This window comes from Hypomesus nipponensis, chromosome 14 (genome assembly GCF_054491055.1).
Source record: "Hypomesus nipponensis isolate SF chromosome 14, ASM5449105v1, whole genome shotgun sequence".
NCBI lineage: Eukaryota > Metazoa > Chordata > Actinopteri > Osmeriformes > Osmeridae > Hypomesus > Hypomesus nipponensis.
This window is the reverse complement of record NC_140374.1, coordinates 10873186-10900371: the sequence shown is the minus strand read 5'-3', so window position 1 is coordinate 10900371 and position 27186 is coordinate 10873186. Positions and strand designations below refer to the sequence as shown.

The window sequence follows — 27186 nt, the reverse complement described above, 5'->3', positions numbered from 1 at the left end:
GATCTCCTCGGTACTTTGCTTCCTGCAACCCTTTCCCCCCTACTCGGACATTTTTAAGATATATGAAACCCAGGTATTTTCGATCAAGGTTAGAGACAAGTAGGCTTTTGTTGAAGACGACGAGTGGATATCTCGCATCTTTAGGTACGAACCCGAGGTTGCGACAGACGCACTTGTCCGTTGGCTAAACGTTCCGTACAGAAACACCATCAACCGGTTTATGAATAAGGCTAATTTACTATCCATCAGTGCTTGGCCTACTCCGGTGGGATGAGACGTGACATTTAGTTTAAAATTTACGTTGTCTCCTAATTGATTAATAAGCAGACATAGTGCTAATTGTGGAATTCAATTGTCAGACGAGTGCTGGTACTGTGTCACAGTGTGTGATTAGCTAGAACAAATTGTTCTATTGTACACTACAGTACCAGTCTGATACTACCGACATTTTTTTGCAGTTGGTTAGCCAACACCAGTAGCTAGCTAACGTTCATTTGATAAAGATACGTGGTAGTATTTATTATTGCAATGGAGTCTTTCATCAAGTTCACAAATCAAAGTCAAGGGAGGGACCGTATTTTCAGGTATGTGAACACATTGGCTTGCTAGCGTAGTTTGTAGCTAGCACTACAGTAGCTTTGGGCTACTGTAGCCTACTGAATATATTAGTCTACTCTCAGTCACTGAATGTTGATCATGACATGTACTGTATAGTGGCTTGTTTCTTCTGTAGCTCGAGTTTAACTACGAGGCATTACATTTAAAGAGTTTAGTTGCTAGTTAATTGACAGTTATAAAATAAACGAATAGGCTCGGTAGTTAGCTCTAACTTACCTAACCTGTGTGTTTTGTTTATTAAAGGGCAACCCAATATGCTTGCGCTTTTACGAAGTACTTACTACGAAATAATTCAGCCCGAAAAGAACTAGTGATGAAGCTGAAAAGTCTGGAGTCAAACATGAGTTCTGGCAGAAAATGTGAGTCTTTTTTTTTACCAGTCAACACACACCATTTGTTTGTAGCCTGGCTAGCTAAATTATTTTAAGTTTGACAAATACATTTTAGTTGACTGTCGTGTATTGTAGCATTAATTGTATCCCTTTCTATGATCATTGTCTAAAAACCTTGGGAATATGTTGAACTTCAACGCATTGTTTTGTCTTTCAGTGTTTAGACTGGGGAACACCGCAAACTCCGTTGAAGCTGCAGCACGAACCTTGAAACTCTCTGACCCAATTCTACGTCTGTGCCTTACAGTGGCCAACCTCAACCGCGCTCTTTACTTTATCTGTGATAATGTACTTTGGGCCCGAAATGTTGGCCTAATCCATGATATTAACAAGGACCGGTGGAGCTTGCACGCTTCTCGTTACTACTTCTTGTCCTTAGTTATGAGTCTAACAAGAGATGTTTACGTAATCTCTCAGATAATGGTGCAGAAGGCAAAAGATAAGAGCTTTCAACAGAAAATCAATCAACACCTCAATGACAGTCCTGAGGTGGCCCCTGTTATCATCCCTCAGATTGATACATTTCTCTATGTTCTGATTGAGAGCCTGAAAAGCCATCCTGCAGTTGCCCTGGACACAATGAAAAACATATGTGATATTTTTATTCCACTGGACAAGTTAGGAATTTACCAGTCAAATGCAGGGGTGGTGGGCTTTTGTGGTCTGATATCCTCATTCTTAGGAATAGTGTCTCTCCTGCAGCCCAACTTGAAAATAAAGCCATAGGCAAGCTTTTGGGAAAGAGAGGTACAGTGACTTGGGTCTAGTGATTGTAAAATCACTAGTCTAGTGACATGTAAAACCCTGGCAAAATTGATATTTATTGGGATGCTACTGCAATGTGCATTGACTGCTGCTGCCCATTAGTTTAGTAAGCAAAGCTGAACATTCTGGCTAGATGGAAAAGTAAGGAAACACCAGGTAGTATATGGATTTAATACTAGGATGTTGTTTCTTTTTATTTAATAATAGGACCAACTTCAGTTCACTTATATGAGCCTATTTTTCTAAAGGGAACAGCTAGGAGTATTATATGTGTGCAAAGGGTAGTTGTGAATCACTGAGGTTATTGTTATCCTTGGAAGTTCTTAAACATGAAAATGACGTTCTTGAAAACTAATAATGTTTAACTAATGTACGCCTTAAAGCCACCACAGCACTGCCCCAGTAAGCCATCAAATATCACTCTTTAATAAGACTAGGTTTTTAAAGGTTCAATAGCACTTTCTGGAGGTCTAGCTTTTTAATAGTCTCTTTGCTAAAGGGAACAGTTTACATCAACAGTACAACTTTGTTTTTCTTCTATTTATTTGTTTACAGTGTGCTGACAGATTCTTCCTGATATGTGCCCCAACAAGTGATTTCCAAACTGGCACAAAAAGCTGTGGGGGTACAGTTTGGTCCCTGGCACTGTGAATTTATACCATAATCAAGTTTAATTAAACAGATCAATATTTGTATCAAAATAGTACATATTGCTGCTTTAATCATTTTGGTTATTTAATTGGAGAACAGACTTAATATTTTTCTAATTGGTAATATATATATGTAAAATTATGAGTACTGTATTCTTCTGTTTTGTTTATTAAACTAAATTACAATTGGTAGGGTGCTGAAAATCCTGACCTCACTACCATGTAAAAACTTTACTCATCATGGGACCTTTGTAACGCACACACAGTAATGGTCAGCATACACCTCACTTATGAAGCCGACATTGGCTGACCAATTTCTAGTGGTAATGTGAAAGTTCTCGTATTTCTATGGGTTGGCCTAATGTCTGTATAACAAGCATGTTCTTCAATTATCATGTAACAGATTTTTGTATGTATGTTTGCATAACCTTTTGAAGCTTTTTAATGAGTGCTTTCAAATCAAGTGACCTGTATACTCACTTGGTAGTATCAAGTGGGGGAGCTCAATATGAATTCTATGCAATTAATATCTTAAGGATTGAAGAACCTTCAGTATCCTACCAGTGCAAAATGTGATGAATGAAACTAAATTCCTTTTAAACCATCTTTAAATCAACATTTAAAAATGTTAAAGAAATCACAATGTTAACATGTCGTTATAGTCACTGTTCCAATAGTAATTCTGAGTGATATTTTGTGACTATGAGCAATAGGCTACATTTGTTATCTCTGATTGTTCTTTTAGGATAGTTTTTTGTAATGTATAGAAATTACATGATTCTGTTGAAACACTGAATATTTGGGGAATTTTGCAAAAGACTTCTGTTTACTAAAACTGATGTGACTGTAGTAACTGTCAAAATAGTATACTTATAAATTTAAGTTCAATACTGTTCAAATCTAGGGAGGGAGTCAGGTGGCTGAGTCCTTGGGCAAGGCACTTCACCCTACTTGCCTCGGGGGAATGTCCCTGTACTTACTGTAATTCGCTCTGGATAAGAGCATCTGCTAAATGTAATGTAAATGTAAATCTTTGAGTCAAATTTAAAAACCTTTACAGGTACACTATTGTTCTAATTTGGAATCCATCAGGCTTTGTAAAAGTCTACACTTGTCATGTTGTAAAACATGTTGTAATGTTATTTCTTAAAATGAATCATAGAAAAATAATTGATTGAAAAGAGCTTTATTTTAAATTTTTACAGAGACTAATACATTTTGTTGGCTTTTTTCAAGAGAAAGAGGTGGTGACAAAGCATCTCCCACAGAAAATTGCAAAAATATATTCAATTTCCCTTTCACCATATCTTCTGTCTCCATTCAATAGACTGAGAAACTTGTGCAAAAGAGAAACCAAAACACGTGAATAGCAATAAATAGTAACAAATTTGTTCTCATACATAGACAAACTGCTGTGAGTTATATTGACGAGGGGTTCGATTTCACATTTCAATTTTTACATGCATTTTCCAATATCAACAAATAAAGTAAACACACCACCAAACAGTTTACTTGAAAAGGGTTCATTTGACCACTATTAATTGTTTTATACATGACAATATATTTTGCATTTGAAAGGCCAGTATATTGTTTGAATAGAACAAGTATCTTATTTGTCTGAATGCCATAAATAGCTGTCTTGAAACTATTTAAAAAAAATTGAGAGCAAACCTTTTGTTTACATATTATTCAATCAAATTGAGTAATAACAGTAATGCAACATTAATTCCATGTCACTCAAGAATTCCCTAGAAGGCACCTAGCTAACTTCTGCATACACCACAATTAGCACTTATTCAAATGAGTAGCCATTATGGCCAAGTCCAATACTGCACACAGCGACAGTGATCTGTCTTGGTATCAAATAATATAGCCTAATGTGCTTCCCAAAAAAAGACATGAACATACAGCTCATACATCTCTCAAGAAGTCATGAATTATGATGTTACAAAACTATGACGGCACATACTTTCACCTTTTGCTGATTAATTGACATTACAAAAACAATCTGACACTATACTGTGTGGTATCTCTAAAAGCTTCTCGTCATTGGTAGTGGTGGTTTGATAGAATCCGACAATCAAAACTCTAACATCAGAGTGAAAATCATTTTCTGGTCATGATTATCAAAATGATTACCACTGATCATTTTTCTTGTTTACAAAAACCCTACGACATACACAAAGGATTAAGACTTTCTTGATAAAATACACTAACACTTACAAATGAGACAAACAAATGCATCCTTGCAAACATCCATTAACTTAATATCATTATTTCCTAAGACTAAAAACAAAGAATACAAATAATCAGATCATTTTAACTGTGCAGATAAACAAAACTGAGATGAGATGTTTCAGGGAGCATGTACAGTATCACAAAAATAGAAATGTGCGACGGGTATGTTACTGTAAGGCAAAACGTTTCTTCCCATTTCCACCCATCATTAAGACAGCACTTAAGTAGTAAGATAGTGTTCACTGGCAGACCCACATATTCAAATGTTGCTAGAAGTTATGGTATTGGAAAATAATGTCTTTAAGACACTGCATGAGCTATATGAAATCACTAGTAATTGTGTCACTGACAGATACATACATTAACTTTAAGTTGATACGATCCAGTTAGAATGAAGGCATCTCTACAAACACATCCAGTTGCTAAATGTTGGGAAGTAACATTCACTGATTTCACATGACAATCCATCCAGTCCTAGCAAATCTTGAATGAAACCATGAGTTGAATGTACGGAATTGCATTTCATCCAAAAAGCTTGGAATACAATGTTACCGTAGCATTTTCCAACAGAGCTGTTTCAAGAGCAAGAGAAGAGGTGCAATATGGCATAAGATAAAGGATATTGATCAAGCTAAAAAAGCTAACATTTCCGATACTTGATATTTTCCTCTTTAGATGTTCTGAGATATTTTCACAGGATCCTATTTCCAAGTTTCTGCAAACAGTGATTAAAACCCTCTCCATAGGACTCAATATTCTCTATCCTTATCTTACATTTATACAATCAATGATACAGCAAACAACAAATTGTACAGAGTACTTAAATATAACATTTATGTTTTTAAATAACTGGGTATTAGAAGTTTGGGTTCATCTATCCACGTGATTGTAGCCTCAAACCAATGGGCCTTTATGTGTCATAGGAGTAGACGAAACGTTAAAAGCTTTAGGGCCAGAGAGGTTATGTCTATTATTATTTTGTGTTCTAGGTAGACATGTGGATGTAGCTTTAATTGGGTTGCCAAGCTAACCATTCACACAGCACATAATTCCAGCCATTACAACAACACTCATTCTCAAACAATCTGGCATTAAAGTTCTTCATTACATCATGAATTGGTGGTATGGGTCCCACTTCCAACAAAAGAAGCTTGCGCTCCTTTTCCACTGGGAGGAGTAAAGTGAATGTGTGATTCCAGGTCCTCCTTTCGGTCCACAAGGGTGTGGAGAAGAGACCTTTGGTCCATTAGTAGCACCCTGGGAGGGTGGAGGCCAGTAGCTATGAGTGTGTCTGTGTATGGTCGTAGTCCAGGATGAGACCTTTTATGTGTGACAGTTTCTGATGCAGATATTCACATCGCTTCTTCTCATCCCGGTACCCGGGAAACTTCTACAACGACAAGACAGAAAGATATCAGCGAGGTGAAAAAAAATTAATAATCGCAGTGGCGTGACTTGGTGAGAGCAGCCACAACAAACCTCTTTGCCTGAATCCAATTTGCCCAACCATAACTTACCTTTTTATACTTTCTGTATTTCTGCAGGATTTGGTCCTCCATAAGCTGTGAATATTACAGAGAAAACACATTTGAATCAAGAGTAAATACAACATTTTAGAGCTGCATGGTATATTTTGGTCATCCAGAAAGGGGTTGTGCTTCATGTTTCATCTGTTTCTAGCCCATACCTTATATTCTTGTGTTCCAGGGGAAAGAGTGTTGATCTTAGAGCCCAGCTGAACAAACATCTCAGTGATAGTACCAATGCGGTCATGCAGGACTCTGTACTCATCGTACTCTGCACAGAAATCCTCCTTATACTGTTGACGCTGGTCTAATGCTTTAATGGTGTTGTATTTCCTGGAGAAAAAAAAACAGAAAACAAACATTTGAAGCAGTGTCACTCAAACAGACAGGCCTGTCACATTGAACTGACTGAAATTGAAAGTACAGTTATAGCTGTTCCTCGTTTTATCCAGTAGGTGACATTGTTTGCTAGCAAGCCATTTAAGTAAATTGTCTCTTGGACATTGGACGTGCACATTTTCCACTATTTATATGACTGTTTTCAAGCTTAGCCCAACCCTTTAGGAAAAAAATCTGGTCCCTTTCCCAACAAGACTTTAAAAATGCCAAACTATGGAACAAAACAATTTGGTAACAGATGGAACAAAAATAACCTACGGCTATACTGTGTTTACAGTTTGCATATCGAATGACTTCTTAACCACAAGTCTAACCTGAAAACTTGTGGTGATTATACAATGGTTAAGATGGACTGCCTTGGAACTTACATTAAATAATCAGGCAGCTCCTCAGGTGAGGTACGAGCGACAGGTGTTTTGGTCCTCTCATGGTCTGGAGACACATATAGAAAAAGGTTCATGTAATCTGCAAATGCAAACGTGATAAAGCTCCCATCATGCCAAGGCTGATGGAGTTGTTAATCACAGCTACTGATAAGAGACATGCTCCAAGGCAGGCGGTGACGACAGCACCCCATCATAGGAGGCAGAACTGCCTGCTGAGTTGCTGGACTGTAGGTTACCCAGCTGTTTAACAGGCAATCATCTACAGACTAGCCCTCGAAGGGAGGGGGGCGAGCCCAACACTTTTAACTCAAATATAGAACTACAGTCACTCAACACAAAATATAGGGTTCGATTACATTGATAATTCAACAGAGTTGATACTTCATACAGTCATTTACCAATAAGATTTTCCTGATTGTGTTTCAGGTCAGGGCTGCTTTCATCCCAGTCTGCTTTTAAGCGCTCCCGTTCTTTGTCTTTGTGCTTTTTGGACTTCTTCTTTTTGTGTTGGCTGTTGGTGAGCTGCTGGTCAGTGCAAATGGGAGTCTGTGAGGGCTTGGGGCTGGGTGCTGCCGGGGCCTGCTCTGTCCGCTCCGCTTTAGGAGTACTGGAGGAGCTGCTGAGTTTGTGCCGTGCGTAGAGACTGTTCGGGCTCCCCTGGATGTGGTTGTTTGTCCTCTCAAACTCAGTTTTAGTCTGTACACTAGTGTTTCCTTGAGCAGGGGTGCTACGAGCCCCATTGGGGCCAAGATGTCCATGGGAGGGGGACTGCAAGGGTAAACTCTGGTCTAGAAGCCTCTGTTTCTTAGGAGTCTGACAATCCGGTGGGTCAGAGTGCACTGGACGTTTCTAAATGAAAATATGTAAATGTTACATTTTTTAAATAAAACATCCTGACATCAAGACATATACTACATGAGAGTTTTTGAACTGGCTCCTGAAAACAAGCACTGACTGAACAACCTCCAGCATAGACATCAATAAAAAGCAGATGGTCCAACACCAATTTTTCCTTTTTCTCCACATTTATTCCGCAGTAAGCCCAACTGTTGTTAAAACAATTTTAAGATTGTCTGGATTACAATTTACCCCTACAACAGAGGCACTGTTTCATGTGTAAAACGTTACAAAACTCATTCTCATAATAGTGCAGTGGTGAGTAAGCAAGGTATAACTTATTTAAAGGTGAATATTTACCACAGGGAGATTCTTGACAGGGCTGAGTTGTGCAGGAGAATTCCCTGCTGTTTTAAGGAATGAATTACTGGACTGGAAACTCTTTGACTGGCTACTTCCAAGTGGCTGGAGCTTCCTAAAACATTGAAATGGAAGACACTGTCATTTTTTCTGTTCAGATTAGGCATGGTGGGTAATGTGCTGGTTTTATAGTCTCTGTATTGTAGTTAAAACTTAATATGCAATGGTGTTGATTTCAGCAAAGTGAAGAAGGTGGGGCTGTGTTTTCAAAGGAAAACAACAGGCAGAACAGGAAGAACCGTCTGGTTACAGTAACTGCAGGATCAAGGGTCATCACTTACAAGGAATGAAGAAAGTCTGTACACTATTCTGAGTATTGTCAGAGAACAGAGAAACATGCCGTAGGTCATTGGAGACAGATCTTTGACCCTGAAATATCTTACACCATACTCATTGAGTAAACACAACATTTAGGCATGTGGACAATTTAGTCAAACTTTTTTTGTTAAGCTTTCCCATGTGTCTAATGATAAAATATTCAGGAGGCAGGCACTAGGACAGAGCAGTGTCCAGTAAGGAGGAACAATGGTGCCAGATGCAGGCTCTGCTAGCCCAAACACTCTACTGGCAATCTGCTTCCTACAGCTCCTTCCTTAGATAGAACCCAGTCAAACCAGAGTTCAGTCATTCCTCCCACAGGACATACTGCCTTTTCAACAGCATGATCAGTGGAATCCGCTCTAAGCTCGACAGGGTTCATGGCATTCCTTGAAATACGGCCGACTGACAAAGCTGCTAAACCAGAATGCATAAACACGTTTCTAAACAGTATCTATAGAGATGTTTATGTGGATATCTTAAATTATGTTTTACTGGAATGAGGAGCTGTGTACCTCCTGCATGTTGGATAAAATAACCTATTCCCTCTTTTTGTCATTACTCAGGATTTGTGAACTGAGGGAAAATATTCAGTTGCACAATAAGCAGATGTAGTTGGCAGTCCTTCAGAATGATCTACTGTTAAACAGGGCTTTCCAACTATGAGCAAACCTGTATCCCCCACCCCCCTGTTGCAACTAATTGTAAGAATCAGTTGGGCTTGATAAGGCTTTTAGTGCAAACCTACAGTGCAAAAGCTTTCCAAGAGGATGGTTGGAGAGCCCATGGGATGACGCTCTCATTCTAAAAAGCATTGCCTTGCTACTCGCAGCCCTTCACATTAATTGTATTTGGCAACATCCTGCAGTGAATATTTCTCCCCCTGCTTTGATGTGCCCATTAACAAATTCATCAGTGCATAGAAATAGTCATTTAGTAGCTATGCTTTCAACATGATCACAGCAGACTGCCACATTAATCCACCGGTCTGGCAGACTTAACACCAGCACATTGTCAAAAGGCATCAGTGCTCGCTGCAACTGAGGAGAGGTGATCAACTAATTAGAGAAGCTTACAGGTTAAACGTAGAAAGACTTCAGACTAGACAGTACCCTACCCATCCTGACACAAATTCCATGTCCCTATGGGTGATTGTAACTTTTTATTTTGTTGATAATGAAGAGTCTGGTGTTACGTGCAGTGGAATAAACCAAGATTCTGAATGCAGGGACATTTACCTGGCCAGAAGCCTATGGATCAGCGCTTTCTCTTCCTCGAGGTACCCTGGCCAATCCTTCTGAACGTGCTTGTACAACTCATCTTTCAAAGTGAAGCTGTGGTCTTTAGGGTTCAGTTTTGCAATCTAGAAGTCAATGGTAGGTTACATGTTAGTGTGAGAGGGCTGAATAGCTAGCTAACACACTGTATACTGTACTTACCATATATATACTGTATATACATATATTTAGCAATCATGTTGCATTCTTTTCTAAATAACAGCATGCATCTCTTTCTCATTTACTATCTATAGACATGTTCTCTAACAATTTATTTTCTACTTATAAATACAACTTGAAATGATTCAAATTGAAGACCGTAAGAATTTATCATATCGCAATACCAAAGGAACCAGAATCTTACTCAGACATCCATGTCTCAGAGCAGTCTGGGCAAGGCTGGAGACACCACACCCTTGTCAAAACACAATCTTCTCCTCCAAAAAGAATGAAAGTACAACCCTAATTACAGCTACCAGCGGCGGATGCACACGTCTTTCCTTGATGAGTGCAATGACTCCAAAATAGGCAGAGCACAGAAACTAACCTCAAATAAACTAACTGAGATAACCATTTTCGCCTCACAAATGTCTGATGGTAAACGAAGCCATTAGCATTAACCAGAGTGGTTGCAGAGTAGCTATTTACTTTCCATTTAGAAGCCCTGTAGGGATCACGATTGCCTTTAAATGTTGCTGTGATTTCTGAGATACGTTGATAGAGAGTTCCTTGCCTCTCAGTAAATGGGTAATTATAGAGCGTCATAAACCAACCCGACCAATCTACTTCCCCACCCTATTCCTCACCTCGTCTAGTACAGAGCTCAGGTCGGCCTTGTCCTTGGGACCAGATTTCTCTCTCTCCAACCATAGCAGTAGCTCAGGCTTCCTGTAGGGTTTTAAGGCTAGCAGGTGAATTAGGCGTTCCTTCAGTGACCTGTGGACCAAAAGACTAGGGGCATTGCTTTTCTTGTTGCTGGGGGAGTGCTTGTTGCTGCTGTCTGTGCCTATCGACAGGCCTGGCTTCTTCTGGATCTTCACACATTTACCTGCAGATGAAGAAGAATCAGTGTTTACATGAAGATTCTGTGAGAGTACAGACTGCTGAATTGAATTTCTACACTTTCCTCCCAACTAAGCTAGTATCCCTTAAGTGTATATGTTACTTTTCAGTGACAATGTAAGCGATTACCACAGTTATCGCAGGGATAATCCAAAGCTTTAGTGGAAGGCCACACAGTGCAATGTCGAGTGAATGTGACAAGAGGGGACGAGAGGATTGAGCCTGTTCTGACAGCCTATGTAGGATTCCCATACAGTGCTCTGACAGTCCCCGGAATAGCCTCGTGTCTCAGCTCTGATTCAATCCTCAAGCCAGTTATGCAAATCCAGGACTGGTTTAAAGGTGAAACAAGGTCCACATTAACAACATCTGCACTTTGCCCAGTCTATACCTGTGGTACTGTACAGTGTTCAGTAGACAAACAAACAATACACACACAGCAATGACACCTTAGTTCCAGCTGGGCAATAGGTTTTAAGACCACACATTTGGTGTGCAGGCCATTAGTGGAGGCCAGTTAAAGGGTTGACAGTGGGGTTAGCTTGCTGCTACTCAAACAGGGTAGCATGGAAACTGAAGCACCTCATACAGAGGTTCTTTTTTCCTGTTGCCGCACTAATTCACCTAGAGCCTGGCCATTAGGACATGGCGATGCTTATAGATATCTACTGACCATAATCTTATTATAAGTTTAAGCTCTGCTTTGAAGGTTGCTACAGGACAAAGAAGAAGCACAGATTCTATATAGTACCTGTGGGGTTTGGATCTACTCTGTTGCGTAATTTGTGTACTATCTACATGAGTGTTGTGATTTACTGACGTTTTACAGTAAACACATGGGAAACCAACCCACTTAACTTGGCATATAGAAAGGTTTATATAAAGGTTAAATTAATCCGTTGGGCAAAGTCCTGTCAGTTCGTTATTACACATATTTGACTGACTTTTAGACTGCTGTTTGTAAGTTGTTAAAAATCCTTCTTTCTTCAAGTTGTTATAACATGCCTTGATTTACAGTATCAAATGCAACAATATGATATGAACTGAGGAACTCCCAAATCAATTCCCTTCCCAATTTGAGGTTAAAGTGTAAATCATTAATCATCGTTATTAACATTGAACATCAATGGATCAAAGCTTTTCATCTAAATCAACCCTGAAACTTCATTCTGATTTTGACAAATGAGCATCATTAACTTGTTTCAACAACTGCCTATGGTTTAAGAAAAAGTTAAAAACCCAGCTAAAAACAACAAACGAATGATTCTCCTTTACAGGGGGAGCTGACTGTGAAATGTTTGTAGTTTTTTGCCTCAAAAAGACTTTGTAAAATATGAGGTCTACATAATGTCTGCCACATTATGTAGACCAAATTTCACATGATGAAATTTCATAGATATTACATACAGTATGTATGTATGTATGTCACTCTGCCAGGTCAACTCTAAAGCACTGTTCATAAGGCCGTAAAAGAGCCCTTTTAGCAGAAGAGTTTTGAGTGTAATATGTTGGCTCACTCTTAACAGCTGCATAATAGTTTGAAACAGCAATTACTTGTTACATTCACTTCATTGATGTATGTTTGTTGTCAGGTATGCTATTGTCAGTGTGATCATTGAGATTTGAAAGATCTTGTGTCATATCTTAAGTGCACTGCTTGAATTACAGTTTTTGCTTCAAATTATCTTGTACAATATTTCAGTAAATGAAAACTAAGTGAATCTCATTCCCTGTGATTAAACTCTCAGCAGAACTTTATCCACTCAGCATGAGACTTGTTAGCGCATACTTCTGACAAACGCAATCATGTTAATGGAGCCGGCAGGCAGGTTGGCAATGAGCCTGAACAATCTGGTCAGAATTACCAGAATAGAAGAGGAAAAAGAGGCATCCCTCTTGCATGAATAATTGCAAACCGCTACTTTGATCAATTATGTGATAACTTCCACACCATGTGGCAATTATCAGCAGGACAAGATGGCATAAAGCGATGGATTGGATGGCCTCTGGGAAGATAAAACACCTCGGTAGTTTGCCCTTGATCGCTTCATGCTTAGAGACACCCATGTGATGTGGCTGGGGGCCTGGCTCAGGCAGCACACTCACTGGGACGTGTGGAGCCGGGCTTGATCTCGATGGCAGAGCGGCTCCAGATGTCCTTCTCCACCTGGGACATCCTCTCCCGTGTCATCTGGTAGGAATCATCTGTGGCACACACCGTGATCTTGTCCTGAATACTGCCCTGCCCCTCCAGGTGTTCCCTGCCCTCCCTGTGGAGCAGAAAAGAAGAGATAGGATGCTAGACACAACACAGACCTCCATACCTGCCCTAATCAGTACATGGGAGTATTGAAAATTGCTTGTTGTTTCTAGGTAAAAATTCTGCTTCATTCCTATGATCATTTAAGTGATTTACATTTTACAGCCCATTCCTCAAAACCTAAAGTATGTTAAAGAACAAGAGAGGGATTGTGAAAGCCACAAGTATTTTAACTTCAGGGCAAGCAGAACAGCACCAGCATATCCTTTCAACCAGCCCTTTGACCCTGCTTGACTACACTACCTTCCTGTTTCTGGCACTGGTCACGTGGGTCAGTTGAAGCTTGTTCTTTCCTATCAGTAGTATACAGACCCTTAAAAAGCTAGTGGCAGCCTCAAATTACAACACAGCTGTATAATCAACAGATGTAGTATTCTGTTTCCATAATACAAAACTGTAGAAATAGGGTGATGAAAACTTTTCAGTATGAACTGCAAGATGCATCTAGCAGTCACATAGGGACAAGAGTTACTTGTATTGGCAAAGAGAGGAGCGTGGAAGAGGGAGGGAGAGACAGAGAGAGCGTAGTGTCAAGGAAGCCCTGGGGTCACAACCTGACCACCAGCAGGCTGTGAATTCCATCTGTGGCAGACTATGAAAACAGAGCAGTGTGTTCACTCACCCTGAGATATACTGGTGAATGCAGTCAAAGCTGGCCTGAGGTTTATCTTTGCTGTCGCTGGACAGGTAGAAGGAAAAGATTCGCAGGGCATCAGGAGACTCCGGGGACGGGGCTGGGATCTTGATGTACTGTGGCAGAGGAAACCCTCAGTATTAAATCACAGGCAAAACCACAATGTGGACACTTTAACTGCTTTTAAGTAACAGAGAAAAGTATTGTGTGTGTATATATATGTGTACAAACAAAACATGCATGAATGAATGAGCCAACCATCCAAAATAGCAAACAGAGGTAATTGGAATATGTTTTGTAACACCACAGAAGTCCAAAAATAAGTAAAAAAGAACATGTAAACATTAAAAGGAGGATGTTACAGATGTTTAGCTAAATTCCATATGAGTTCTACTGTTTTCATTTGTATCGTGTATAGCCCAGTGCCCCTCCTATGTCATGTCTAAGTGCTATGTCCTTGCAGAGCAATTTGGTTCATAACTTTGTACTGGCTGTTCCAGTATCCACTCTTGTAGAGTACAGAGTGTTCAGTACAGTGCATTCTATTAGGAATGGAGCACATGTAATACATGATAACTAAAAAACTGAATTGCAATAAGTCTAGTATAACAAGTAAATAACTTTTTCTATTCTATCATCCTCAAGCGAAGATGTAATTAGTCTGTATTACACTCTGTGTCACATAATCTAGCCTATCTTTCAATGTTGCTATTCTAGTGTTGCTGATTTGATGTGAGATAGCATTATGTAATATGTAATAAAGCTTGACACAATTCAATAATTTGAGCAATTTTACGCTAACCTAAATTGAGCAAAGCACCTCAAACGTCAACATATAGACTTTTTTCTTGTGGACCAGCATTGTGTGATGTGATGTGTGATGATATTGGAGGAGCAAGTAAGAAAGACCTCAAAATTAAAAAGGTTTGAAAAAGGAAATTAAAATCATGTTTTTCCAATTCCAGAGGCCAGTCTGGATATATTAAATAACAAAATAATGGTCAACCTTGAGAGAAGTCTGCGTCATAGGGTGGCTCTATCTGGATGTGACTCAGCCTCACACCTGGGTGACAACCCTTTTCTGCCTTGTACTTTCTGTGCTCCCTAGCAACAAACTAGAACCAACATGTGATGGGCTCAGTCCAAAGCTAGTTACATAAAATGGCCTAAAAACCTACTTTCACAGAAGGCCGGTCCAACATTGAAATTCATTAATGAACTAGTATTATAATGTCCCTGAAAAATACTTGTATCTCTCAGTCCTTTTATCCAGTTTGTGGCCTGCCATGTTTCAGATTGAAACTGACTGTTTTGTTGATGCTGTGTCCTAGATTCAGGCAGAAATTTAATGTGCCAGAAAGTTATTATCTCTGACCCCTGCCAAACATGAACGGAAAACTTTCTGACTGATTGTGCACAGCTATGAGAGTATTAGGAAAATTATGTCAAATCAGCAGAATAACTGATACTTTCTCTCCCATGTTTTCATGACAGACACAGTTACAAACGAAAGGAAACAAAGGAAAAATGACTTTTATTTTACTTTTAGTACTTGTCTTATAAGACAAACAAATGGCAGGCAGTGGGGCTTGAAACTGCCTCTTTAGTTATCTGTGGTAAGTGATTGATTCCAAGCTTGCTGGCAGAGAGCACAGTGCCGCAGGCACATGTGGCACGCAGGAGCAGAGCTGTCACAAATGCCCAGTCATGCAGCACAGCCATAAGCAGTATCTGTAGCATGGAGCCAATAAACAGGCCCTATTTCAACACCCCCACCCCCCTTCCCTCCTCCTCCAAACCCCACATCGTGCACCCTACCCCCATCACCCAACACACAACCTACAGCTACAACACAAAGCACAAGGCAGCCCACAAGAGTGTTGACACTTGAGATATCAAACTGACCATTCATTTTGACCTATTTCTGCCCAGCTGCTTAAATGAAGTGGTGAGACAGGATTATAACAATATCTGCGTTTCGTTTCTGCTAATGAACCATTTTCAGCCAGGCATAAAAGTAAATGGGACAAACTGAGCACCCAGATCAGGACACAATACCTTCAGATACTAGGCATGTGATAAGTGGTAGGCCTAAGGTCTCAACCAAAATGACAAGCAACAAGTCATTAAACAGGAGCTGAAGAATTAGGTCAAGGCATTTTGCTTTGCAATGGAGAATAATGTGTATAAAATGGGCATGCTGATAAACAAAAGCATGCTTGCCCCCGGGGCCAAAGCACAGCTCAACATTTACAGTCTTGGCTGTGTGCAATGAAGGCAACCCCCAAACCCAACCCCCACAACCTGAAGACCCTACCCCCATTCTGCCGCCACCCCCCCCCCTCCCTCTCTCTCTCTGTGTGTGTGTGTGCCCACGGTGTTAGGCAAGCCCCCTCCAGTCAAATGTTAGCATCGGCTAACCCCCCCCGACCCCCCAACCCCCAAGCCCCGCGACGGTGCACACTTCGCATTTGAATTCTAATCAACGTCACTCAGGTCGGACCGTTTGGAGGTCGACCCCGTTTTATTCACGGCTTCCTTCTCCATCTTCCTAACCATATGTCATTTAACCCATTAGTTCCCAGCTCCCCTCTCCTAGAGAAGAGCCCATCTCCCCTGGCACCTTGGTCACATAGCTGCTTTTAGACCCTAAAGGGCAAGAAGATGAAGGGCCTAAAACATGACACCCTCCAGAAACAACCGCTGGCCTCCTGCCACCTAATCTCCTGTCTTTTTCTGTTAAAATAGAGTATCATAGCGTAAGGGTACAAAACTGTGAAAAAGGTAAAACATTCTCTCAAATGAATGAATCTGACCTTCTCTGGTGATGTGCTTGGGAGCTACCACCCACATTGACTAGTTAGTCATCGTTGGTCCACTGTCAGTGAGGGGTGTGGATTTCTATAGAGCTGCTGACTCATATTTGGCCTTCCATGTAGCTGTAGCCTTCAAGACTGAGCCCTTGAGGACTCCAGCATCGTGTGTGTGTACGTGTGTGCGTTTGTGTGTGGGTGTGTGTGTGTGTATGTATGTGTGTGTGTGTGACCTTTCATTCTTTGGTTAAGCCGTAGGAGCCCCACACTGCCACAGGTCACATGGAAGGACTGAGACCAAATGTCTAAGATAAATCACGCTTGGTCACCACAGCTGCCACTATATGGCACACTTCTTTTAAATAGATGAACTGTCCCTCAACAGTCCCTCAAACATTAAAGCTTTAACTTGATCGACAATATACAGTACCAGTCAAAAGTTTGGACAATGTGTCCAAACTTTTGACTGGTACTGAATGTTTTTTAATTCCAATCAATTTCACATTATCTAGAACTGAAGATAAGAGCCTACCGCATGCATAGATTTGCTGTGTTTGGCAGTTAGACAGTTTGGGTCATCCCAGCCGAATGGCATCAGATTGGCAATCCTTAGCACCTTGTCAGATTGCCCCCCTACAGGGTGCCCAGGCAAATACAATAACTGCCTCTGTGGCCCTGGCCCAGCCACATCTGCTGCCCACAGTTCCAGTGTGTTTAAAGATGTCAAATACTTTCAGGCTGTTGTAAGGTGTGAACTGGACTGGAACGGAACAACTTAGCAGGGGCTCTGCCGTTGGAACAGGACAAAGGGCACCCTCAGTGGTGTCCATAAAAACTCCCCCTTGCTCAGACACAGCGTAAAACCCCTCGCCATCTTTGATCACTATAAATAATGCTCCTCAGCCTCACATTTGGCGGCAGAGGAGAACGACTTAGGGGTCGTCTTTTCTTTGCTTCTGTCAGACACATCTGCCATGAAAGATGAAAAGTTGCCTTTTTTTCTCTACTTGGCTCTGCAGATGTAAGCAAGCAGGCAGGGTTAACAGCTCTGGTATTTAGCATGGCAGCTCTGTGATGGAAGCAGGCGCCTGAATGTTAGTGATTTACTCAGAGTCTGGGCCTCCTGCCCCTGTCTGTAGCCACACTACAAGCCATTGTCCTCTCATCCCTGTCTGCTCAGCCATGGCTGCTCTGAGCTGCCCGTCTTTTGTTCCGGCGTCTTCCCCCACAGGGCTGAGTGCAGCGGTCTGACGGCCCGCCTGGATTATTCATGAACAGCAGGGACGTGTGGCTGCGTGGCGAGGGCCAGGAGGGGGAGGCATGGGGATCCCAGTTCAGCTCCGGCATGGGAAATAGACCTCCTCTCTCTGGAATTTGCTCAACACCCCCAACACAGCTAGGGCACCAACACAGAAAAGTCCTCCAGGAACAAGATGTATCAGAGATCCCTCTGCCATGCGTTACCACCCACAAAATACTGTACACTGGGTTAAATGTACCAGTGCTATGAGGGAAAAATGATACTTATGTGGGGAAAGCAATGCCATGTTTTACTTCAGCTCCATTCACGCCAGTGGTCAAAGGGTATCGTACAAGTGTCAGTTGGAAGGAAGACATTATTTCAGTGACATGTTGACAGCCGATGATGGTTACATGGGTAGACAAAGCCCCAAGGAAAAGGGTGGTCACATTCATTCTGGCTTGTCACAATCCCCATGGTTTACCATGCAATCCATTATTTTGTGGAGATTCACAGGTTGAGAATACAATGAGTGAGGTCAACCTTTAGTTTGAAATCATTCTTTTAGTAAGATGGCTTTTTTTCCTGTGCTTGAAGCCAGCCAGTTGAGGGGGTTGGTAGAGTTGGAAAACCAGTGTTGGTGGTGGATGTGGGGGAGGGAGACAGAGCGAGGAGAGTGAGGGAAGATGGGGATGGGCAATTGTCGTTGATACAGCATCCCCCAAGGTATAGGCTCTTCTGCCAAGTAAAGTCAGCCCTCCTCCACCAGGCTGGGGCTAATCTGTCAACCTCAACAAACACTTTCCAACCCCCACCCCTACCCACCATTCCATGGTCCCTCACTGTCTGATAGCATGTTGGGGGATGGAGAATCCTGCTTGTGGTAGCCAACACAGACAGACATGACACACTCAGTAATATGGGCTATCTACAACACACTAAGAATAGATTAAACATGCCAATAACAATATGGGCCTACTTGATTCCTGGTCATGTAAAGTGTATGTCAATGTTTCATGCGATGAAATCATTGGAAACTTTGTCTTTTAATTATGAAACACCTACACTTTCCCTTTTTTGTAACAATGTTGATACATTATTAGAGCTATGATCCAATACATACAGTACTGTAATGTCAGTATCAAAGAAATGCACTGCTCTTCAATCATGGTGAACATGACCAATATGTAGAACTATTTACTGGTATTTTCTTCAGGCTTTAATCCTTTAACAATTTTCAGATTGTGAATATGAAAGCACAGCCAGCCCTGATTAACAAATGTAGCCACACAGAGAATCAAGGCAAAAGTCTTAAAAATGCAGCAAGCTGTGACGTGTAAAACCATGGCACAGAGTAGAGATAAGGCCTGGTAAATTACAAACAACTGCTCACATGAACAAACACTCACATATATATAAAAAATACAGCTAAGAAATCATAAAAGACCATTCTTGCACAGTGTATGTGTATGGCTAGGATTATGTAAGGTTGTTATCCCTCCTTAAGTTAAACAATAGTTCACTAGTTCTGGTGTAAGCTTTAAATGGCACAACCACATACTGTACACAGAAGAAAACTGCCCCAGACTCTTCCACTTCCTGCCTATCCTGTTTGTTTACAGCTTCTGTATTGCTTATATCCTGTGTTGCAATTCATTTAAAAATGTTGGAAAAATAAAGGATGTGGTAAAACCAATACTGCCACAGACAGCTAAACAGCCTACCAAATGTAAGGCAAAGATTATCTGCATTGCTTGCTCTTCCTTACATGAAAAACAGCTTGTCATGACTTGCAACTAAAATACACTAAAGATACATTTCCCCCCCAAAACTATTAAATTGTCACAGTTATTTTAGAACATTGTATCAAAGGAAAGTCTTAAGGCCTACACGGCTGAGTTCATAGAAGAGTTAGCCCCTGACACGCAGTACATAAGACTAACTCAAACAGGATACCCTTGATTCACTCCATAACATGACGCAGAATACATTGATTTTAACATTATATTACCATTAGTCTGAAGCATGGAAGACAAGACAGATTGTAGGACAGAGAGGCTTTGGAATATAAAATCAGTTGTTGTTCCCACTTCAAATCAAGAGCATAGTTGATTCTCCCTCGGAACTGAACTGAAACATCCTGTAATTATTTGTCATGTTGGTGAGGAGACTCATTCAACTTTGCAGAGGTTGCACCAGTTAGAATAAACATGTATCCCTGCCACAAACCAAATAAAGTCATTTGAAGAGGACCCTGTGTCCAGGTCCACAATTCACAGATTAAGTTGTACAACAGAAAACCTTGTAATGAACTGCATGCAAACCATCTTGAATTTAAATACTAGCACCAGGACTAAAGAGTAACAACCAGAAATATCATTCATGTTCAATTATGATTTCAATGCTCTGTTAAGGTAGTACAAAGACCCAACACATTTCCACAACTGGAGGAACTCAGCAGGACTGTTCCAAAAATCAGTTATCATCATCCCTGAGGCCAACTGCTTTGCCAGTCAAAACAGTGAGCCTCAGACAAGAACAGAGCCTTGTGCCTCACTTGACACATCTGGATGAATAGAGTGGCGTGTGCCCTTTCAGACACATGTGGGGCAAGCTCCCCCTCTGGCTGTGCCACAGGGACAGAACTGCTCCCTAACCACGTTCCTGTTATTGTTATTCTAATGAGCTTTGGAGAAAAATAACAGAGACGGTCACACACAGGGGCCAGAGCACACACACACACACACACACACTGATAAGTGTACACACACACACACACACACACAGCATAGGTTCATTTGCAGGGGTATCGGGAGGCTAAGAGCAGAAATGGGGGTAGAGTCAGGGCAGCCACGTGTGAGAAAGAGGCCCTGATGTCTCCCAAGGACTCAGACGAAGCACAGGGGGAAACGATACAATCATCAGGGAGGGGGGAGCAAGCAGAGCTATCACACACTCTTGTCATGTGAATGCTCTGTGGGTAGACTGCTGCCTAACCTCTCACAAAACCATATTTAATGAAACAGCTGTGCACATGCAGACTGTCACACAAGCCACGTAGATTACTGTTATTATTTTGGGGTTTAAAGTGAAGAATGTGTAGCCTTTATAGACTATGTTAGCACTAATGGTTTTAGGCTGGAGAAAATAACATATTTTGATGGCACAAAGACACCTCTGGCTGGTGTCTTATTTGAAAAAGAAAAGAGAAACAGTATTAGTTTATTTTTTGCAGTAGAAGATCTGGTTGCAGAGTCATGGTACTATTTTTTGAGCTAAATACCACTACCAAAAATAAGAATTTATTTAATTTTAAGAAGGAACTTGCAGACTTTTTCAAAACTCAATACAGCCCTGAGATGCGGAAGAAAAGCTCCACTGTGAATTACTAGCAGGCCTAACTAACACTGAAGTTCTATGTGATCACTGTAAACCCACCATCCTACTTAACTTGAATCAGATCAGTGCTAAACACTCAATACTTGCCGGGAATAAGGAGTTAAGTTATAAGAGCTAATACACCATTCCATTTAGACTCAACTGACATAAAACATGCCAGCCAGCAAACTGCTTTGCCAGCTCTAAAGGAAAATAAGCACTAAGATGTGAAATTCCAGTTCATGGGAACCCAAAACCGACTATCTTCCCTAATCTATTCCAAAGCAATCTATACCATAATTCATAAAAGGAATTTCACACAACCCACTCTTTTTGTCATTCTTTTTCATGGTGGCATCTCCTTCATTTTCATCCATTGGCTTCCATTTGGGGCTATCTTGTTGCTATTATCAGTGACCTATGCACTTTGTAAAACTCTCTCTTGGAAGTCGCTTTGGATAAAAGCGTCTGCTAAATGAATAAATGTAAATGTAATGTAAATGGGATCAATTTTTGTGTTTCCTCTAGACAGAATCTTTGTTGTTCAGTTTAAACTGTCACTGTGGACTGGCTGGGTCCACAGAGACTGGACACTGGTGCTAAAACTACCAGACAGTTCCAGAAGTGCAAGTCCCAGAGGAACAGGCAGCTGACTGTCACATCAAGGCATGGCCTGACAGGGGACTTAAAGCTCTGGTTCTGGAGAGGAGCCAGAGATCTAGTTGTGGGAATTCCCTTGGCTTTGTGGCAGAAGGGATGCCCCTTTACAGAAATGTGGCAACTTAGTAAGGTCAAATGGGGCACATCTGAGAACATACAGGCCACTAGACCAAACCATATCCAATCCTACTCCTAAGTATTTTGAAATATACTATTGATATGTAGTGTACATATGTACAGCAGATAAACAAAAACCTATTTGTACTATGTGTACATTAAATGTAACAGTGCTTGTAGTGCAGTACCCCCCCCCCCCCCCCCCAAACTCCCCATCCCCCAGTCTGTAGTTTTCCAGACTGCCATATCCACCAACATCCTCCCCCTACTAACAGCTTCATCTGGTCTCCCCCTCTCCAACGGTTGCAGATACCTCATTAATGCCCAACCGGCGGGACTGGTACAGCCACTATTGTAAGAGGGGTGCTATGCTTGATTTCCACCAAAGCAATTTGAATATGTAATAACCAACCAAGATATAATCACCCAATCCGTTCCAATGATTAAATAATTCTTAAATGGGACAGTCTTAAAATGAGTAAACAGAATGAATGGTTTCGCCTAACAGTATACTGTATTTGATTAATATGTTTGATTAATATGCTACATATATTAATTAAGTAAGTACAGTACAACTAATGTGTGCTGTATATTTATATCTACTGAGCACTACATTTAGTATCAGGCTATGAGCCTGGCTTTATAAAAAAACAAATTGCTGTGAAGATCTATGTAGTAAGACAATAATTCCATAGCTGCCATTGCATCCCCCTTTCCTCATTTGAGCTCTTTCATGTCTGAGCAGAGACAACAGGCGAGGAGACACTGGGCTCCCTGGGGTTCACCAACTCCCCAACCTCCTCCCCCCTCTCTGAACAAAGCCTCCCCAGTCACCAGCCTGACCCAGTAACCTGGCGAGCAGCCTGGGGTATAGTGTACCCTCTCTTAGGCTTCCAGGGCCCCGTGGAAGCACACAGGGCTGGCGTTTGTGTACAGAGCAAAGTCACTTTCGTCAATGCAATCGGCTCTTGCAGGGATTAGAGCAGCTCCTTTTAGACAGGGCCGATTGTGTGCTAAATGTGCAGCGGACGAGTGGGCTGGGCTGGGGAGGGTGCTGTTGCGGCCGGGCTAATCTGGTTGGACACAGGCATCTTTCTTTACTGGCGCTTCACAGGAATGTCCTCTCCCTCTGACTGCCAAGTGTTTTTGTAGATTATGTACCCAGCATGACAACCATCAGCATCTAGGATCATTTGACACTATGGAAACTCATTTAAATCAGAGCCACACTACATCCCCTTTCCCCTCCCCCTACCCCCAACATCGGAAATCCTAGGGTTTTCCGTATAGACAAATTGCTAGTCATATGTTTATTTATGTGCTTACGGAAGATATGTTTCACAAATATGAAACACCTTCATTCCACATATATTGAAGCCATGTCACAAAGCCCAACAGCTAAACTAAAACACAATCATCATCACCACCACATTGTCACACAGCAAGCCTTCAGGGTTTTACAGTGGATGCCTGCAACTGTCCAACAGAGATTTGATTGTTGTGAGTATGCAGCACAGCAAATCAGAACTAATTAAATCATTTCATCTCTGAAGCAGAAAGGAGTATGAAAAACACATTAATCTTACCCCTTGGCTCCCCTTGAAGCAAATTGCGGGGTGATTTGGTAAGGATCCCTGGGGAGAGAAAAGAAAGATTTTTTTTTTTAGAAAAATGGTTAATGTTTACCAATTGACTAAAGCATTGTAGGTCCTAATACAATCCAATACATGTTTTCTGTTGTGAAAAAATATTTAATTTGTGTATTTATGCTACTTTGTTTGCAATATTTCCCCCCTTAGCCTATCTTTTCATGGATGCAATTCAGATAATGAACTGGCAATTCAATATTTTTAAATGTCTTCTTGTCTAAGACCCATAGCAGTCCTACAGATTAAGGGGTGTCAGTACTAAACCAAAATTAAATGTGTATGATTAATCAATTGAGACCACAGGAACCTTTCCAATCACCCCTTTTGTCAAATGGCATGTCAATGAAAGGAAGACAGGCCCATATCTTCAGAAATGACTCATCATTTAAAAAGCTTTAAAATCTCCACATGTTATTGTTTATTTTCTTGTGAAACGAACTAAAAGAGAAAAAACACATACATCTTGTAAGCTGTGATGTTACAGGGTGCAGAAGATAAGACCCATTATCTTTAGGCCAGCTGCAGCCATGGTCAACAGGCTTGTTTATCTATAGTTTTGGGAGAGGTCGCTCTTATTTCTGTTCGGTCATAGCTCAATACAGTTAATGTTGTATCAGCATTTAAGCTTTTCATCATATCCCTTTGACCTGTTTACAGCTGGTTACAACAATAGTTTTTTAAATATATTTGAGCCATGAGCCTCAGTAAAACCAGGTCTGACCTGACTTTACCATCACCCAGTGAAATGCTGTTCGAAAAATCCACCCCGTATTCGGACTATAACAATTGTAGAAATATATATTATTAAACAAAATGTCGAAGACAATTCTAACAACTACTTTGACAATTCCACAACTGTTACTGATTTGCATCCTTAAACATCATGTACACAAGCTAGCCTGTTTTTTTGCTATCACCCGAAGATAAGATAATGCATTTTAGGTAGAGCAGTAGTGAACAGTGCCCAGCGGACCAATGAGCAGCGGATACGGGATGGCTTCCAAAGCCAGAGCAAAACAATGTACAACAGTACAGCAACAAAAATCCCTTGCCACCACCCATAAGCAACGGGTTTTCCGAGAGGTTCGCCGAAACTGACAGAGCGAACGTCCAGCTGGCGATCACATCAAGCTGAGCAATTTTTGTTGATCAATCAAAACAAATAAACCTCTAACTACCCGCACCATTCTACTTTCTTCAATAACGCCAATAATGTTAATGGAAGTAAGGCAGAGGAAAGTGAAGAACCAGCCTACGAACTTGTACATGAAAACACACAAAAAGAAAGATTACAGAGCCTTACAATTGGCTGTAAAGTGGGACTCTTTGGAGAGTAGCTGAACAATCAATGTTATTCAGATCAATGCGCAAATTAAACGTTGGCAATCGGAATGGTGCTTATTTTAAGCTTCGTAGAAAACGTTATGTAGGCTATACAGGTTTAAATGACGTGACATAAACGCAAGTGTAAGATTGCGTTGCAGTTGAAGAGTATGCACATTTTTCGACTGTAACCTATTTCGTTTAAGAGACATGCGGTTTTTTAAGATTATTCTTATTCATAAACCATTGTGGTTCATCGTTTTAAAAACTGACTTCTCGGGGATAATCCACATCATTTATTAAATTGTACAAATGAAGGTTTACATGCAAACCTTTTGTATACAATTTCTCATCATTTTTGGCTACATGTCAATACAGTAGCCTATTGTCAATCCAAAAGGATAATACACGCATATTTTTTCCCAGACGCAACGCTTACGCTTGTACATATTTAATCTAGCTGACGCAATTATTATTTACAAGACAATGTTGTTACCACTTCTTAAACTTCATGGAACTTTTCAAATGATATTCGGCTCCGAGTTCGGAGCTGATAAAAAAATCTACGAGACCTATCCAATGAAAGATGAATCTTACCTTGAGATTTTGGTAGGCTTCAAGCGCCCGGATGGCAGTGTCAGTTAGCTTCACATGATACAAAGTTTTATTTGGGGTGTTTTTGTTGATTTTTCCGCAGGAGAGCCCATACCGATGCTCCTGTCTCAGGGCTGCCATGTCTACAACTGTAGGGAATAAGCGACATTCTCTTTGAAACGTCACGTTGACCAAGGCGGAGTTACCAGCGACTACGTTACCACGTCACACACACACACACACACACACACACACACACACACACACACACACACACACACTCACACACACACACACACACACACACACACACACTCACACACACACACTGTAAAAGGGAAACATAACAATAACGTTGTGGTTCCATATCCTGTTTTATTTCATTTATACAACACAACTATACAACAAATACAACAGCGATTATAGCCTACTGCTGTATCTTATCAAGTCAACTGCATTGAGTTATCAACTGCAGGCTATATGTTCCTTCAGTGCTGATATTTCAGGAATTAGTTGACAAATACTCAATCGTTAACAAATGTGTGGCTTCTTGCCATTTCTTGCCATTGAATTATTAATCATCAAATTCTTGGAATGTTTCTATTTTTATTCAGAAATCCAAGTGAAAACAAAAAATATATTCAAACATTATCTAGAGATCAGAGATTTAAAAAGACACATGTATTAAATTGATTTGGATTGACAATCCTGTGCTAACAAATACATTTAAAAAGAGAATGATTATGTTATATTTATTTGGGTTAATTAAAAAAATGACTTAATTCTTAATCTCTTACAGACACAATACAGTGGCTCTGGATTTAGTCACTAATGCAGACTTTACGTACCATATGGTCCTATGACATTTCTATAACTGTCTCAAACCAGGGTTGCTCCAATATGTGCATGACAACAGAAAATACAATTTTTTTATTATTTACTGTAATGATATGGATGATGTTGTTTTAAAACATCCTTGTTTAATGTGTTCAAGAGTGCTGGTTCTAGTGTCTCAGGAGAATTCCACAACCCAATTCTATTGGTATTAAAGAATCATAGATTCCTCTATGATAAATATGAATATGCACAGTTTTGCTAAATCTGTAAATTCCAATTTTCAGCTGTGTCTATCCATTTCAATTGGTAATCAGCCCCTGAACGTTGTTTTAAGTTATCATTACTGGTCTGCTTGGGGTAGTAGCATAGCTCACATTATAGCCTCAGCATTTGGTGACCAAATTACATGGAGTTGGACTTCATATTGGTTGATGGAATCCTTTTTCAGTGCAATTTGCTTTGTCCCTTCAGTGTGTAAAAAATTGATTTTAGTTTGAGTCTCAGGAAAGACAGTTTGAATGTTTAATCATTAGATTATATATTGTCCCCACATGACAAGAAACAAAAAGGTAATACACACAAAGGTTTTGTTTTCTGTGTGAGCGTTGTGAACTTTTGTAAACTACAGTCGTTTTTTGAGACGTACAGTACTTGTTTAAATTCGTTGTTACTACCAAGAAGGTATAGATAAGATAGAATGCTGACACGAGAACTGAGGCCTGTCTAATCTTGA

The 27186-nt window shown here is 40.6% G+C and overlaps 2 protein-coding genes across 2 annotated transcripts; one reads left to right on the top strand and one right to left on the bottom strand.

Annotated features, from left to right (window-relative positions):
• The first annotated feature begins 216 nt into the window (after nucleotides 1–216).
• On the top strand, nucleotides 217–2476 carry pex11a (peroxisomal biogenesis factor 11 alpha). Its single transcript, XM_084672466.1, has 3 exons — nucleotides 217–584; nucleotides 862–977; nucleotides 1168–2476. The coding sequence occupies exons 1-3, from the start codon at nucleotides 529–531 to the stop codon at nucleotides 1734–1736; spliced, it is 741 nt and encodes a 246-aa protein (XP_084528592.1). The 5' UTR covers nucleotides 217–528; the 3' UTR covers nucleotides 1737–2476.
• Nucleotides 2477–3595: 1119 nt separating this feature from the next.
• On the bottom strand, nucleotides 3596–25757 carry LOC146258576 (RNA polymerase II elongation factor ELL2). Its single transcript, XM_084672465.1, has 12 exons — nucleotides 25620–25757; nucleotides 23637–23684; nucleotides 13831–13958; nucleotides 12995–13158; nucleotides 10633–10874; nucleotides 9788–9912; nucleotides 8172–8286; nucleotides 7373–7823; nucleotides 6957–7020; nucleotides 6351–6522; nucleotides 6181–6225; nucleotides 3596–6053 (listed from the first exon to the last, which is right to left on the bottom strand). The coding sequence occupies exons 1-12, from the start codon at nucleotides 25755–25757 to the stop codon at nucleotides 5943–5945; spliced, it is 1803 nt and encodes a 600-aa protein (XP_084528591.1). The 3' UTR covers nucleotides 3596–5942.
• Nucleotides 25758–27186: the final 1429 nt, after the last annotated feature.